At 46.8% G+C, this 16151-nt stretch overlaps 1 protein-coding gene across 3 annotated transcripts in view; it reads left to right on the forward strand.

Moving 5' to 3' along the window:
* The first annotated feature begins 319 nt into the window (after positions 1-319).
* Positions 320-16151, forward strand: part of ALPK3 (alpha kinase 3) — a 45685-nt gene continuing 29853 nt past the window's right edge. For 2 of the 3 annotated variants that reach the window (XM_043987461.1, XM_043987463.1), the window contains exons 1-3: positions 320-531; positions 8770-8808; positions 13704-13825. In XM_043987461.1, coding sequence (XP_043843396.1) covers positions 389-531; positions 8770-8808; positions 13704-13825 — 304 coding nt within the window. In that variant the 5' untranslated portion in view covers positions 320-388. The remainder of the gene's footprint in view (positions 532-8769; positions 8809-13703; positions 13826-16151) is intronic. The other variant, XM_043987462.1, reaches the window with a different exon arrangement.

Below are 16151 nucleotides of genomic sequence, written 5' to 3' on the forward strand. Positions count from 1 at the left end.
GTGTGTGTGTGTGTGTGGGGGGGTTATTCGGCATCCCCACTCCAGGATCTCCCCTCCCCCGGGCTTGTTGCGGAGAGGAGGCACCCCCAGCCTAAGCTGGGGTTTCTCTGGCCAGCTCGAGTCCTTTTTACGCGGGGCCCAGGCTGGGGCCGGGAAGGGGAGGGACAGCGGCAGGTGACGGGAGCCCACGGGGCTATAAATAGGGGTAAGAGCGTCACTTGGCCAGCCCGGAGCGGGACTGGGGCTGGACAGGGGCTGCGGGCGCAGGCACTGGGCAGGGCGGGGCAGGGCAGGACAGGGCAGGGCAGGACAGGGCAGGGCAGGGCAGGGCAGAGAGGAGGGAGCCGTCGGGAGCCGAAGCTAGAACCAGAGCTGTTGGGGAGCCGCCATGGGGTCCCATAGGCCTCCGAGTCGCGTGTGGAGCTCCGGCCTCCGCGGTGGGGTGGGCGCGGACGGAGAAGACGACGGGCCCGTGTGGACTCCCAGCCCGGCCAGTCGTAATTACCTGCTGAACGTGAGGCCCGAGATCAGGTGCGAGCCAAGGCCTTTGGGTGCAGGGTAGTAGGGGCAGGGGGGAGGGTAGGATTGAGGAAAGGGAGCGGGGAGGGGCGAATCCCCACTTCACACTCCCAGGCTGTCCCGAGGAGGGATCCACTATCATTGGAGGGCAAGGCGGGGTTTGTCGGGGCGGGGACGAGGGGGAAGGGAGAGTTTGCTCCTGGAGAGCCTTTGGGTGCTGGGTGGAACAGGGGTTATGTTTAAAGGAGGGACGGGGAGGGGAGGGGAGGGCACGAGGGGGGGGGGAAGGCGGCGGGGAGGACGGTGACCCTACTGCATCTCTCTCCCCCTGGGGAAAGGGAAAGGGAAGGAAAGAAAGGAGGCAAAAGAATTGGGCAGTGGAAACTTATAAGGTGTTGGCGCCCGAAGGTGCACAGCTGGGACTTGCGGTGACCGACCAGAAAGCAGAAAGGGCCGTCAATCTGATCTCGGCCCAGGGCAGTTAGGGAGGGAAGGGAGGGGTGGGAGCGAGGGGAAAGACACTGAAGTAGCCCATTCCGTTGAGGGACTTTGGGGACCAGACTCCCAGAAGAACCAGACTCCCAGAATCTGCTGTAACCAGCCCCTAGGGCCCCAGAAGGAATGTGAGGGGCCCCCAAATAGCGTCCAGATCCCGGTGTAGACCATTAGTTCTCAGTGAAAATAAGTCCATCCACGGGGACAATGAGACAGGGTGGGGGTGGGGTGGCGTTCTTGCTTCAGAATGCTTTCGGGGAGGGGCTGGAGGGCTGCGAGCTTGGTGCCTCAAATTCTTTTTGCCGAGAGCCACAGTTTTTCACTCCCCAGAGATAAAACTTCCAGAGCCCGGGGGAGAGAGATCAGCCCTGACTGCTATTCACACTAAGGCTAAAGGATTGGGCGTTTCTGGAGGCCCAGTTTGGGGAGGGGGCTGAAGATGCTGCACCTGTAGTGGGGGAGGGAGGGAGGCAGGTCAACAAAGGGAATGAACATCCAAATATCTGGGGAGTGTGATTGCAGTCCACTGCCTGCTCATGCTGCTCCTGTTTTGTCTGGGAACCTTCTCGGGGAAGGACAAACTTAGCTGGCACAGGAGACATCCCTCCCCTCACTCCCGAGTTTCTTTGGGAAACGGAGTAAAATTGAGGGTTAAAGAGGAGTAGCCCTGGCTGATGGGGTGATGAGGGGACAGGACAGGGGCTCCCTTTGGGGGAGGGAGGGTTCATTGCTCTGTTAGAAACAACCACAGCTTGTTTAATGTGAAAGGGGGAGGAGAGAGGGGCCCCGCTGACCAGCCTTTCTGCTTTTCTCCCATGATCTCTCAGTCTTTTGAGCAAAATCAATTCTTGGGATATTATCGGCTGTTTAGCTGGAGCAGCTGCACCAAGAGAGAGACACCTCAGTGAAAAGTCTGAGAAATACACCAGTGCAGATGCAGATGGAAAAACCTACAGATAGAAATAGAGACGGCAACACAAATACATGATACAGACGTAGAGGCATGGGTTCCTTCTAAACAGATCCCTCCCCCATCCCTGGAGTGGCTTTTTCAAAAGGAAATTAGATCGGACATTGAATTAGAATAGTTATTTTGACTGGAATTGGGCCTGTTTGAGGCCTAGGAGACTAGGTGGACTGTACAGGAGACAACAGAACCACTAAGAAACTCTCTGGGGACATATTGTTCTCTAAAAATGGAACAAGGGAGCAGGTTCTGGGCAACAAGGACATTCAAGAAAAAAGTCCACTGTTTCCCATTTGACTGGATCGGTAGTATTGACCTTGGCGCTGGAGAAGTTCAGATGTAATAGGAACCAGTTTCTGTACAAAACCTGACGAATGGTGTCACATGTCAGAGTGCAGGACTGAGAGTTGGTGTTTGGGATGAAGTTAGATATGACTGAGCCCTGCCTGCCAAGAGAAACTCCCCCCTCCCCCTCCCTCCTGCTCACTGGCTTTCAGGAAAAACTGGAGTCAAATTTGGATGCTCATTACAGACCCTGGTGGAGCTGGCTCTTTTGCAAACCCAGAGTCTGACATTGTTGTCCTGGTAACTTGTCTGTGCTCTGGCTGGATGCTCTGGCTTTTGTTGGAGCCAGTGAGAAAAGGGAGAGCAGAGGTATAATAATATCAATAATAACAGCTAGCATTCATATAGTGCTTTAAGATTTGCATAGCACTTTGCATAATTTATCTTATTTGATCTTCACAAGAGCCCTGGGTGGCAGGTGCCATTTTACAGATGTGGAAACTGAGGCTCACATAGGTTAAGTGACTTACCCAGGGTCACACAGCTGGTGTTTCAGAAAAGATTTGAATGCAAGTCTTCCTGACTCCAAGTCTAACACTCTACCACCCGCTGAAACATCTGTAATATAGGACAGGTTACAAACTCAGACTAGAGAGACCAGAGGAGGTGTGGGAAAGGAGAAGGAATATCAATGTAATTGCGGGAGGGAATGCCTTTCCCCAGAGTAGGAGAATAGTTCTTTGCACCTTCTTAGGTGGTATCTCTAGGTTTTCTGCTCTTTTCCCACACCCCCTTCCCTGCAATGTGACAATGTTTCTTCTTCTAGTTCTGCTAGTTCTACAAAAAGGAATATCTGCTTATACAGAGAGGCATTAGACTCTGAGGTAGCAGAATAGCTGCTGTTCTGTCAGAGCTGACCGGCAGTCATTCAATGAGCAGATATTTATTGAGTGTCTAAATGGACAAGGTACCGTGTCTGTAACAGCTAGAATATATAGAGGAGGGAAACAGGAGGACAGGAGCAGCTCCATGGGGGATCTATGGTGGCTGCCCACTGGGGTTTTGTTCAACCCCACTCTGGCACTCAGAGAGGAAGCTCTTTAAAGGAACTTTTCACAGCTGATCTTCCCTGAGATTGGAGGATGGGCACTCAGAACACCAAGGAGCTTTTTCCTTAAAAAATAATAATCATAAAATAAATTTAAATAAAAAATTTTAAAATAAAATTTTATTTCTTCTCTCTCCAATATACCTAAAAAAAGGAAAAACAAAAGCCTTGTAACCAGCATGTACAGTCAATCAAAATAAATTCTTGCATTTATATGTTTCATTTTGCACCTTGAGCCCAAAGAGACTTTTCTAGCTCAGGTCTCTCATCCCGGGCTGCTGCCCAGTCTCTGTTTCCTTCCTGTTTAACCTCCAGTTGTCCTGAGGGGCAGTGACAGGCATGGAAAATATCAAGACTTGGTCTGGAAAATAACAGGAACCTTCAGATGCTGTGAATACCTAGGATTAGGGCTCAGTGAAAAGGGAGGCTTTAGATAAAGGAGTTCTTAACCTTTTTGTGTCATGGATCCCATTTGACAGCCTGTAGACCAAATACGGCTTCTCAGGAGGTTTTCAAACACATAAAAGACAATACCCAGGACTACCAAGGAAACCAAAGTTTAATGACGTGTAATTTCTTTCCCTTCCAAAATCATGGATCCCCTGATATCTAACCATGGACCCCAGGTTAAGAATCTCTAGTTTAGATAGGCCAAATGCTAGACTCAGGAAATAGCTCCCATTTTCCCGACCAGTTCTGTGATATTCAGGGGAAGAATTCTAAACCATCTCTGAGAAGGGTTTGACCTGGGGAAGTTTGACCTCTGGTTTGCCTGGCCTGGGGCAGGGTAAGGGTGGTATCAGGAGCCTTTTGCCTCTGCCTGTGGGGGAGGAGGTTAAGGGGAAAGGGAGGGAAGGCTCTTACCCAAGAGTCTATCTGAGGACAGCTGCTGACGCAGTCCCCAGTTCTAGCTAAGGGGTCCGGCTGTTGTCAGGTAATGGAACATCTGAGTTGATTGTCTTTATAAGAACGCTGAGAATCCTGGGGCCATTGCTGGCAGGCCGGCTTGGGCCTAGCTCCCTGTCCTCCCTGTCAGCCGACTGCATTTTTCTCTTTATGGTCATTCTTGGAACTCTTGGGGCTTAGTGAAGAATTACTCCCACTAGCTATTCTGGGGATGGGCTGCCTCTGGGAAGCAGAGGAGACAGAGGCCAGATTTAGGCACACTGGTACAGGAGCCACAGGGAACCAGAAGCTTCGATGAGGGCACAGTCTCTGCCCCCTTCTGCCATAGTGGTTTTTAGTCACACGGCTACCTCAGGGTATATTCCCAAGAGTCAACCAAAGAGGACCCTGTCACAGAGTCGAAGTGGCTAGAATACTATTCTTGGAGTCAGGAAGACCCGAGTTTGAATTCTGCCTCACACTCTAGCTGTGGGACATCACTAGCATGATCTCTCTCCGTCTTAGTCTGCTCATTTGTAAAATGATGATGATAATGATGGCCTTTACCTCACTGGGTTGTTGTGAGGACCCAGCGAGATACACCATGTAAGACTCTTTGCAAACCTTAAAGCACTATATAAATGCTAGCCGTTATACTTCAATAATCCAATGGACATATACAGCCGCACAGTTCATCACTAGGTTGTCTTATATGTAGACAGAAATACACACCAAACTGTGAGGTATAGCCTCCCAGCTGTAGGGGTCCTGACATCCCAGGCTGCACACCCACTCAAGCCTCCTAAATGTGGGGTAGTAGGAGAAAAATGACAAGCTGGATTTGGAATAAGAGAACCTAGGCTGAATTGTGGCTCTACTCCCTCCTTACTGGTGTGATCCAGGGAAGGTCATTTGCTGCTCTGGGCCTCAGTTTCCTTTTCTGTAAAATGAAGGAATCTGACTAGATCATCCCTAAAGTCTCTTCTGGTCCTATTATATCCGATAAAAAAGAAGGGTGAGGAGGCAGGATGAAGCAGCTGTTGCTTGGGACTGGGATGTGGGCTAAAGGGAACAGGTACCGAACAGAATAGGATGAAGATAGCTAGGGACACTGGGATCACTTGAGTTCCTGGACGCCATTCCTTATGTCCCAGGTGACCTTGCACACACAGCTTCTTTAGAATGGATTTCTGAATTCTTAGGACTAGGAGTCAAGCCTGAAGTATTGGTCCCTGGTTACTCCTCCCTTCTCAGCTCAGGTGCTTCCTTATACCAAGGGAATGTCTTCCTCCTTTCCTCTTTTATTTTTGGCATGGAAGCCACTATCCGTGTGAAGGGCTACACATTTTGTCCCTGGCTTGCAGTTAAGCCTGAGGGCTACATCTTTCTGTTACATCTCCCTTTCATTCAGTTAATACCAAAGTATATGCAGATTACCACTGTGTGCCTGACATTAAGTTAGATGCTATGGAAGACACAAAAGAGCTAGCTTTTGAAAGTTGTATAGGAACCGAATAAGAAGAAAGGAGAGAGGGGGCAGCTAGGTGGCGCAGTGGATAAAGCACTGGCCTTGGATTCAGGAGTACCCGAGTTCAAATCCAGCCTCAGACGCTTGACACTTAACTAGCTGTGTGACCCTGGGCAAGTCACTTAACCCTCATTGCCCTGAAAAAATTAAAAAAAAAAAAAAAGAAGAGAGAAGAGAGGCAAGGACATGGAAATCAGCAGGAGAGGTTCCTGAGGCAGCATGAAGATCAGTCTGGCTAGAGCTTGGGTACAGTTTGGGGAGTCATGGGAAATAAAGGTTGGATTAATGTGCTATCAGATCACAGAGATCCTTTAAGAGCCGGGAAGAGGAGTTTGGAGCCAAAAGACAGTATAAACAATAGTTTTCTGAGCAGAGATACAGCATGATGATAGCGTTGTTTATCAGAGTTTGATCTATGTTGGCTGGATTAGGAGAACAGAATAGAGGGAGAGAACAGCAAAGATGCTACTGTATGGGTCTTGTTAGGAAGAGATGAGGGCCTGGTGGTGGCCGTGGTTAGTGGGAATGGAGAGAAAGGATGACTAAAAAATACATTTAGATGAAAGTCTGGGCAAGATTAGGTGATTGTAGATGATGAAGGAGAAGGATGAGTCAGGAAGAGTTCATGGTTTTTAGTAAGACTAAAACTTTAGGAAGGGGCAGCTAGGTGGCACAGTGGATAGAGTCAGTGGCCTGGAGTCAGGAAGACTCATCTTCCTAAATTCAAATCTGGCCTCAGACACTAGCTGTGTCAAGTCATTTAACCCTATTTGCCTCAGTTTCCTCATCTGTAAAATGAGCTGGAGAAGGAAATGGCAAGTCACCCCCACTATCTTTGCCAAGAAAACCCCAAATAAAGTCATTAAGAGTCCGATAGGACTGAACAAAAATAACAACAAAACTTAGGATGAGTGGGAGAATTAACCAATATAAAGACATTAAATAGCGGGAGCTAGTTTTCTGAGAAAGATGAACTTGGTTTTAGATTTGAATTGATGGCAATAATGGGATAACCAAGTGGGCCTGTCTTAGAGATATGGACCCAGAGCTTGAGTGAGAGGCTCAGGGTAAGAGATGAGATGTGGGAATTACCTTCCAAGTTGATTTATCATTGTTGAAGGGAGTGAGTATCCCTAGAAAAAATTAGAAGACTGAGGATTGGGCCCTGGTGAATACTTACAGTTAGAGGGTGGAAGAGAAAGAGAAGCAAGTGAGAGAAACAGATGAGAAGTTAAAGGGGACTAAGGAAAACCAGGGTAGTATATAATCAGGGAAGCCAAATGAGGAAGTGTGTGTGTGTGTGTGTGTGTGTGTTTTGGGAGGGAAGGTGGGGGTGATAATCAGTGGTATCAAGTTCAAGGAGAATGAGGATTGAGAAAAATGGTGATTGGATTTATCAAGAAGGTCATTTGTGAGCTTTCTGAGAGCAGTTTGGGGTTGGTGGTCAGTACAGAAGACAAGTTTACAGGAGACAAGTGTTGAGAAATGAGAGGCCGGCAGTGTAGACTGCTCATTGAGAAATTTGTAAATGGAAAGGAAAGAACAGAATGGGAGCCAGCAAGGTCAAGAAAAACAAGGTGGTTTTTTTTGTTTGTTTTGTCTTTTGTTTTAACGTACCTATGCATGATTTAGGATAGAAAAGAAGGTGTTGGAAGAGAGAAATGAAAGACTTTGGAGAGAGAGGAGGCAAGGATGGGAACTAGGCCCCTTAGGAATTGAGAAGGGATAGGATTTTTTTTTTATAGTTACTGCTGGATAAATGTTTATTTATTTATTTGTTTGTTTCTTTGTTTGTTTTGCAGGGCAATGAGGGTTAAGTGACTTGCCCAGGGTCACACAGCTAGCAAGTGTCAAGTGTCTGAGGCTGGATTTGAATTCCTGTCCTCCTAAATCCAAGGCCAGTGTTTTATCCACTGTGCCACCTAGCTGCCCCCAGGGATAGGATTTTGTGGAAGTCACTCGGTCTTTCTCCAATGTAGTTTCCTCGCGTTGCAAGGCGAGGAGGTCGAAGTAGATGATTTCTAAGTTTTTTTTCTGGTTCAAACTCTATGATCCTACAATGTAGGGAACAAGTGGGACACCCATCTTCCTCTGTAATCGGAGGACAGGACAAAAGGATGTGGACAGGGACAAAAGTGGTGAGATAATGATGGTTGAGAGAACTTTGACCAGGGAGTCTTGACTCTTTCAATGAAGTTGAACATCTGAGATAATTTGCTTTTATTCTCTCATAACTTTCTGTGAATCATTGACCCTTAAGGATACTCTCAACTTTTCTGAAGTTTTTCCTTTGGCTTCTGTGAGAAGGAAAGATCCTGGTGGCCAGCCAGAATCACTGGGGGGAAGGGGATCCATCTGGGGCAGTGTTAATGTTGATGGAACAGGGCATCTTGAGGTTCCTGTTGGATTAACTGCTTTTGACTTTTCCTATTCTCCAACCCTCCCAGCTGGTTTGTGTTGTGCCACCTCTTTAACCATTTAACATGTTAATATAATGGGTGTTCTCAAAGCCAGCCTGCCCCCCCTGTTCTCAGGGGATGGTGTAGAGGCTTGCCCTTGGGGATGTGTCTCTGATTGGGGGTGCTGCCTCCCTAGCAGGGACCTTGGGTAGATGGAGTGGGGCTTCCACTCTCCATATCGAGGATGTCCATGGACTGGTCACAAATCTCTTATAATCCCGGAGGGTGGGGGGATGCTGGATCCAATGGGATATGTCTTTCTCAAGTGGTGGCCCCTAAGTGGATTCCTGCCTAACCTCATTTCCTGGATTCTGCTGCTAACGAGCTCTTGGTTTCAGGGATGTCGCTGTCGGGCAATGGGGGTGCTTGCTAACTCAAGCAAGCCGACTAAGACAGCTGGACCCTTTTAATAGAAAGCCTGTCCAGTGCCAGATGGCAGGTGATTAATACTCTCGACTGTTGTTGACTTCCCCTCCTCTCCATGCTTCTCTGCCTAATGGTTCTGTTTGCTGTTTCTGCTTAGCTTATCAAGCAACCGGTACTCTCACCCCAGCTCTGGAAGGTAAACTCATATTGCATTCAATTTCTCTGACCACCCCCCTTTTCTTGGGCCTATGCACTGGAGTTGCCTCTGCGTGAATGCTCGGACACTAACTAGGCTGCATGGGGTGGGGAGGGCGGGATGCTTGGGGAGGGAAAGAAAGGAAATAGGGTGGGGGGAGGGCACTCACATGAGCCTGCCTTTTCTTGTAGGGTCTAGATTTGGCCCTTGCATGACTTACTTTAAAGGGGTAGAGGGACCAAGGATCAAGCTGACCACAAATGAGTCCTTAAGATGGCTGGAGCAGTCTGTCCTTTAAGGAGAAGGGAGATTTTCTTCTAGAGATACCTTGGAAAGAGAATTGGGGACCACCAGCCAAATGGCCCAGTTATTTTCTTTATTGTCTTAAGTTTTTATATCTGAAAAGGAACTACTTGTTCCCCTAGTTCTATCTTTTCATCCTCCATTTGCTTCATGTCTTCTCAAGTCTGAGATCTCTCCCTCTGACCTGGCTGAGCTGGCTGGTGTGGTCAGAGACAAGAATATTTCCTGTTCTCTTCCCATGTCTGGACTACAACTCCAAACTGGAAGATTTATGAAGAGCTGGTCAAAGTCCCTTTACTGAATGAGAGAAACTCTTTTGAATAGCTAAAACAAGAGGGGGTTTTAAAAATATATCTTAAAACATACTATGGTGCCGAGAGAAGATTCGTGGTTTTGCCAATTCTAATCCCAGCTCTTATCACTTGCATCCTTGTCACTTAAGTCCCTTAATCTTCCTGGCCCTCAGTTTCCTCATCCATAAAATAAGGAGATAACTAAATGTACTCAAATTTCCACCTAACTCTCAATTGATCTAGACGGTAAAGGACTACAATGCTGGACATGGATTCAGGAAGATCCAAGTTCAAATCTTACTTCAGATAACTTCTTAGCTGTGTGGTCCTGTGCAAGTCACTTAACCTCCATCAGTTTCCTTATCTGTACAGTGGAGATAGTAATAGCACCCACCTCCCAAGGTTGTTGGACCTTTAATTAATTACAATTACAATTAATTAATTAAAATTAATAGTAGTTAATAAATAAATAAATTAAAAATTAATAGTATTTGTCAAAGTGTTTTGAGAAAGTAAAAGTGCTATATAAATGTTATTATTATTAATTTAAGATCTGTGATCTTATAAGAAACAAGCTAAAAGGCCTGGATTTGAACATCACCATAAAATGTGTGATTCAGTTGCTTTTTGATTTAAAAATTTTCCCCAATTGTTCTTCCTGCCAATGGGGGGGGCAGTTGTCCTCTTTACCTAGTCACTCAGTGTATATTAAGGGAAGGAAGGGGGTCTACAAGGACCTTTCCTGACATTTGCTTATGGGTGTTGATATGGAAAGACAGAGTGGACCTCTGAGGGAGGTAAGTGATAATATTTGGTCTAAGAATGTGTCCTGGCTCTTTTTCCACCCTCCCACCCCCATTTAAAAAATTCAGATCCTTTGCAGACTTCCATATGCCATTCAAGCTGATTTACTTCTGATTTTTCTATTTTAAACTTTTTATTCCTCCAAACCCCTTCCCCCTCCCCTTCAGTCCTAGACCCCAGGTTTGGAAGGTTGAGCTAAGGCATCAAAATGCCAGCTATTCATTAAGTACCTATGGTGTGTAAACCACCCTACCAGGTGCTATGAATATACATTAATTGTTTCTCTAGGTCCAATAACTCTGAGCTTGGAAACTCTCCTTACACATTCAAATCTGCCAGTGTTTTGCAACTTGGAACCTTAGAACATTGTCTCAGGGCACTGAGAGAGGTTAAGGGACTTCTCAAAGGTCACACAGCTGATCTGTGTCAGAAAAGGGCCTTGAACAAAGGTCTTTCTCCTGACTTTGTGGTCAGCTCCGTGCTATCTCTTTCTTGACTATGAAATCCTGAAGTCTATTCAACCAGCCTTGAAGAGGGAATTTGGTATAGTGACTAGAGAGCCAGCCTCAAACCCAGGAGGATCAGGGTTTGAATCCTCCCCTTGGCATGGACTGGTTGTGGGACTCTCGGTAAGTCACTCAACTTCTAGGTATTCAGGCCAATCTTCAGGCTGCAGAGAAGATGCCAGCCTGGATTGGTAGAGGGAGTTATGTCACCTGGAAATTCTCTATTGAAATGAAATCACAGATCCTGTCCCTTTCAACCCTCTTATCCATGACTTAGAAATCTTCCTCAGACTTAATCGAACAATTCTAGTCTCAGAAGACTAGGCTGAGGCTTGAAAAGAAGATACCAGGTTTGAATTGGAGTTTTGATGAAATGTGGGGAATGAATGTTAGGGTTGGGCTTTTGATGAGCTAGCTCATGGAACTGCCCAGCACAGATCTCCTTTTACAATAGAAGTGTACCCCACTTGTGTCTTCAGTTATTTAAGAGAGGATCAGCCTGTTAGATCTTCCTTCTTGTGTTATGGTAGTAGACAGTTTGGGGAAATGAATTTATGGAGGTGAGCATTTTCTGGCCATAGTGGGTCATCATAGATATGCCAGAATTGTTACTAGGGATTTTTGCTCCTGGGACAAGCACTAGAAACTATACCCAGGGAAGGTGGCACAGAGTTGAGTTAGGGTGGGTGGAGGAGGGCAGTGGGGTTGTGGGTGGAGAGAGGACCTCCCCCCCCCCAGCACCATCTGTTAGCTCCCTATTTGAACTAATTATTTTTGCTAACTAGGTTCTAATCTGTTGTTTCTATGTTGCTGAAGGGGTGTGGGTGCTATCAGTGCCCTGGATATACACCCCCCCCCTCCCCAGTATCTAAGGGTCTTTGGAAGAAGAGAAGATTATTGAGACCATTGAGGTTTATTGAGAATGAGATTTGGAGAAGTTTGAGGAGGTACAGGGCCTGGATAGTTTTCATTGAATCCAAAGCATGCGTGGAGTCCTGTCAACATGAAAGTCTCCCTTGTCTAGAATTAACTCTGTGCTTTCACTTCTCCTGGCATCTGTATCTCTGTGGAAAAAGTGGGGCTAAGCCAGGGCACCTACCTAGCTGTGAGTTCAAAAGTCTTGCCTTTTCCATAGAGATCCTTCCAGTGCTGTCCCTTCCTCCTTTCTTTTTAGTGGCATCAAAACCAAATCTACACTGGCCTTGAGAACAAATAGAAAATACTCATAAATTCCCAATAAGACTTAGATAATGTGGATATTGTTTGTGGCCTCCTTCTATACCTATCCCTCCATCTGCACTAGAGAGGGTGGCCACGTGGACAGGCAGATAGTTCCCCAGGTCCCCAGTCTCCCCTTCCTAAGAATTTCATCCCCAAGGGTAAGCCACTCTCAGTGACTCATCTCCCTCGGTTGTCCTTGCACTTAGTGAGAAGAAATAATGGGGGATGGGGGAGGAGAGGGGAGGCACAAGCGTGTGCAGATCACATCACTGGTGTGTGGGTGTGCTTCACGAGTGGGAATGCACTTGTTTGTTGATCTGTGAAACACGAGTGTGTCTATGGAGTTGTGCAAAGAGGTGGGGAATCTCTGCACTTGGTTACTCTTGGTGTGGGGAAGCGCCTGTGGATCTGGCAGGCAAGCCAGCAGAGCTATCCACAGGGAACCAAATCTCTCATCTTTTATGGGGGAGGAATTCACTTACTGCAGACTCCCAGATCCCAACATGTATATGACTAGTCCTAATACTCCCCTGAGTTCAGCCCTGTTTATGTTTTTCGATGGGTGGCACTGAGCCCCAGCATATTCAGTGGGAATCAATTATCTGCAATTACATGGACTGGTAAGCTCCAGAAGGGATTTGCATATCCTCTGGCTTAGTAAATGTTTGTTGAATTGAATTCCCACCCTAGCTTTGTGACCCTGCCTGGGCTCAAAAGCAATTAAAAGAAATCTCTTTTCTGGATGCTATAACTCCAGAGCAACTAAGGAATATTCTGCTTGCTGTCCAAGTGGGGGGCCCTGTAGCCTCACTGTTTGGCAGATTTGGCCTCTAGGCCAGGGCCTCTGGAGCCAGCCTGAGAGCTGGTAGGCAGCATCAGTGCCCTAAGAAGGGCAGTAGGCCCTTCTGTAAGGTGGTACCTTCTTCTAAGACCTTTTGTAGATATGGTGACCCCCAAATAAGACTCCTGGTCTGATAAAGGTTTTGTTTGTTTGTTTTTTTTTAATTAAAACTGACTCATAAAATCTAGGACTTTTGATTGCAATAGGCATGGGCTAAATACAAGGCTAAATATACTGACATGCTGTTTAATGAAGAAAGTGGACCTGTGTGAAGCAGGTAACCCAGGGCCACCCGAGGCTGCTTTGCCTGGCTTTCTCCCAAGGACAGTGCCTTGAGGTCCAGAAATAGCTCTGTTTTGGGACCCCTGCACCTATACTTCTTGTGGACTGGTGGTCAAGCTTTAAAGGCCTAGAGATGGAAGATTGGAAGGGAAGGGGAAGTTCCACCTCTCTGTCTCCCTGAGCACTTCTTAGGACTCCCCAATATTTATGTATGTGTCTTGTCCTCTCTCCTGCATGAATTTCCCCAGACTGTGCTCTTCTTTGGAGGCTGCACCAAGAAGTTGAAGCAAAGACCATGAATGGGGTGGGGTGGGGTGGTAGAGTGGCCCAAGGCCAGCTCCAATAGTGCCAAATTATATATTGAAATCTTAGGCCTCCTGGTTATCTGCCAGATGGTTGGTAGTGGTGTACAGAATAACCATTCAGGAAGCATTTGATGACCTGCCAGGAGCCAAGTCAGCTTCCAGGGCATCCGATTCTCCCAAAGGGATAGTGGCCGGCAGGGTGTTGTTTGGAAGGAATGTCACAGGAGCAAAGATTTAATCTGTAGGGGACCTTTCTACATGCCAGCTTGGAGGCAGGGGGTGACGTGTTTCCTGGGGAGAGGAGGGAGGAGCTGCTCTGACCACTTCTTTGCCTTCCCAGGAGCACCTTCTGCTCCATCATTGCCCAGCTGACCGAGGAGACGCAGCCCCTGTTTGAGACCACCCTCAAGTCCAGGGCTGTGTCTGCAGACTGTGACGCCAAGTTCACTTGCATTGTCACAGGTAAGGATGCCTTTTGGGACCATCTTGAGCTGATCACCAGAGATTTCCTGTTAGGGACGAAGGCTAATGTGACCAGTGGGGATGGGTGACAAGGAGATGCATGAGTCTGCTCACCTGACCTGTCCTTGCCAAAACGGTAAGGTCTGATTTCCCTGGTGGCTCTAGCTTTGCCCCCCCCCCCGCCCTTTTTTTGCTTCTTTTTTTTTTGCCCTCCATGGTATTATTTCCCTTTGGGGCCCCAGACCCCAGTAGTCAGTTCCTCTCTTCTTTATAAACCTGCCCTCAAGCAGGAGAGGATAGGAGAACCATAATAACAAGGGGAGCTTACATCATATGGCAATTTTTACTTCACATTTGACCTTCCCAGCAACCTTGTGAGTCAGGGCAGGTGTTAGTATACCCATTTAACAGCTTAGAAAACTGAACCTCAGCAAGGCATCATAGCTAATAAGCGACATAGCCAAGATTTAAACTTGAAGCTTCTGATGCCACCAGCCATTGCTCTTTCTCCTATTCCATGTTGCTTCCCTTGTTTATAGGGTGGCAGAACTAGAAGGGACCTTGGAAAGACCACTTCATCCATGCCATTCATTTTACAAATGAGACAACTGTTGTTAATTTTAAAAACAGCAACATTTGTATAACTTCCATTCATGTAGCACTTTAAGGTTTGTAAAGCACTCTCTGTAACATTTTTTTTTTTTTTTGGTGGGGCAATGAGGGTTAAGTGACTTGCCCAGGGTCACACAGCTAGTAAGTGTCAAGTGTCTAGTGTTTGAAGCCAGATTTGAACTCAGGTCTTCCTGAATCCAGGGCCCGTGCTTTGTTCACTGCGCCACCTAGCTGCCCCTCAAACACTTTGTAACTTTTTTTTTTTTTAAGCACTCTCCATACATTACCTCACTTGGATCCTCACATCAACCCCTCAAGACAAATAGTACAGCTGTTTTTATCTCCATTTTATAGTTGCAGAAACGGAGTGTCAGGGAGGTTGTGACAGGTCACACGAGTAGCCCTGGAGACCCAATTTAAATCCAGTTCATTTCTAACTCCAAATCTAAGTGCTTTTCCCTTTACCATACTGCCTCTTTTCTGGTCATATTTACATTTTAATGAGTCTGGAGCCAAAGGAATAAATCTCTAACTGTGGAATTTCAAACATCAGTAAACTGGTGGGAGAAGTATTTGCTGAGTAAAAGGGGTGTTTTCTAGTATTCTTGAAATCATGTTGCAGGGGTGACAGCTTACTGCCCTCTTGCTTACTACTAGCCTGTTCTGTGCATGTGGCTATTTAGGAGTACCCATGCCAAATGCCTGTGTCCATATGCTTGTGTCCTGGTATGTCTGTTCCCAGTTGTCAGCTGCTTTTGTAGAGGGTGGGGGGGTGTCTGTCTGTCTGTGTTTCTATGTGTGTGTATGTGTATTTCCTTGGTTTTACAGAAGAATTCCAGCATTTGCTCAGCACTAGTGTTGTTGTGGTACTGAGGACCACTTGCTGTTATGACTGCATGTTCAGGTTCCTGGGCAATCCAGAGGTGATTTAATTCAGCAAACATTTTATAAGAGCCTGCTAAGTACATGACACTGTGCTAGATTCCAGGGCTATAATGAGAAAAAAAGAAACAGTTCCTGTCCTTGGGGAGCTTATATTCTATTACATACAACATAGACATAAATAAGTGTAGGACAAAGACGATGGGACAGGGAGAGAGTGCTAACCCACCGAGGTGGGGGAGGAGCCTAGGATGGCTTAGCAGAGGAGGTGCATTAGAGTTGAGGCTTGAGGGAAGGTTTCTGAGAGGCAGAGGAGAAGTGGGAGTGAGTTACAGGCGTGGGATGTTTGTACCAATGGTTTCTACCAATGCACAGAGCTGAGAGATGGAGTGTTGTCTGGAATGCAAATGAGCTCAGATGATTTCTCAGGGATTGCTAATTCAGAGTTCAGGGAAAGTCCCCTTCCTAGATCAAGCCCCCACATGGAGGAGGGTTGGCCTCCTTGTTGCAGGGGAGTCTGGACAGGCAAGAGAGAACCACATGCTGGGGTCTGGAATGCTATTCATCCTAAATAGGGCTCCTTTATTTTTATTAAAAAAAATTTTTTTCTAAATAGGCCTCTTTAGGAAGTGACCACCGCACTTTGGTTACTGGAGCCTATTTGTTGCCCAAAGGAATACTATACATGCGCGCCATCCATAGGATTCAGGACCCTACTGCCCATGGGAATCTCACCTTCCTAATTGGGTGCATGGAAAGCTGGACATAAAGCTAGAAAATCTGAGCAGAGGATCTGAAAGGAGAGGTTGTCCCTGTTCCATTCTCACTTGAG

The sequence above is a fragment of the Dromiciops gliroides genome, chromosome 2 (genome assembly GCF_019393635.1).
Source record: "Dromiciops gliroides isolate mDroGli1 chromosome 2, mDroGli1.pri, whole genome shotgun sequence".
In the NCBI taxonomy this organism is placed as follows: Eukaryota; Metazoa; Chordata; class Mammalia; order Microbiotheria; family Microbiotheriidae; genus Dromiciops; species Dromiciops gliroides.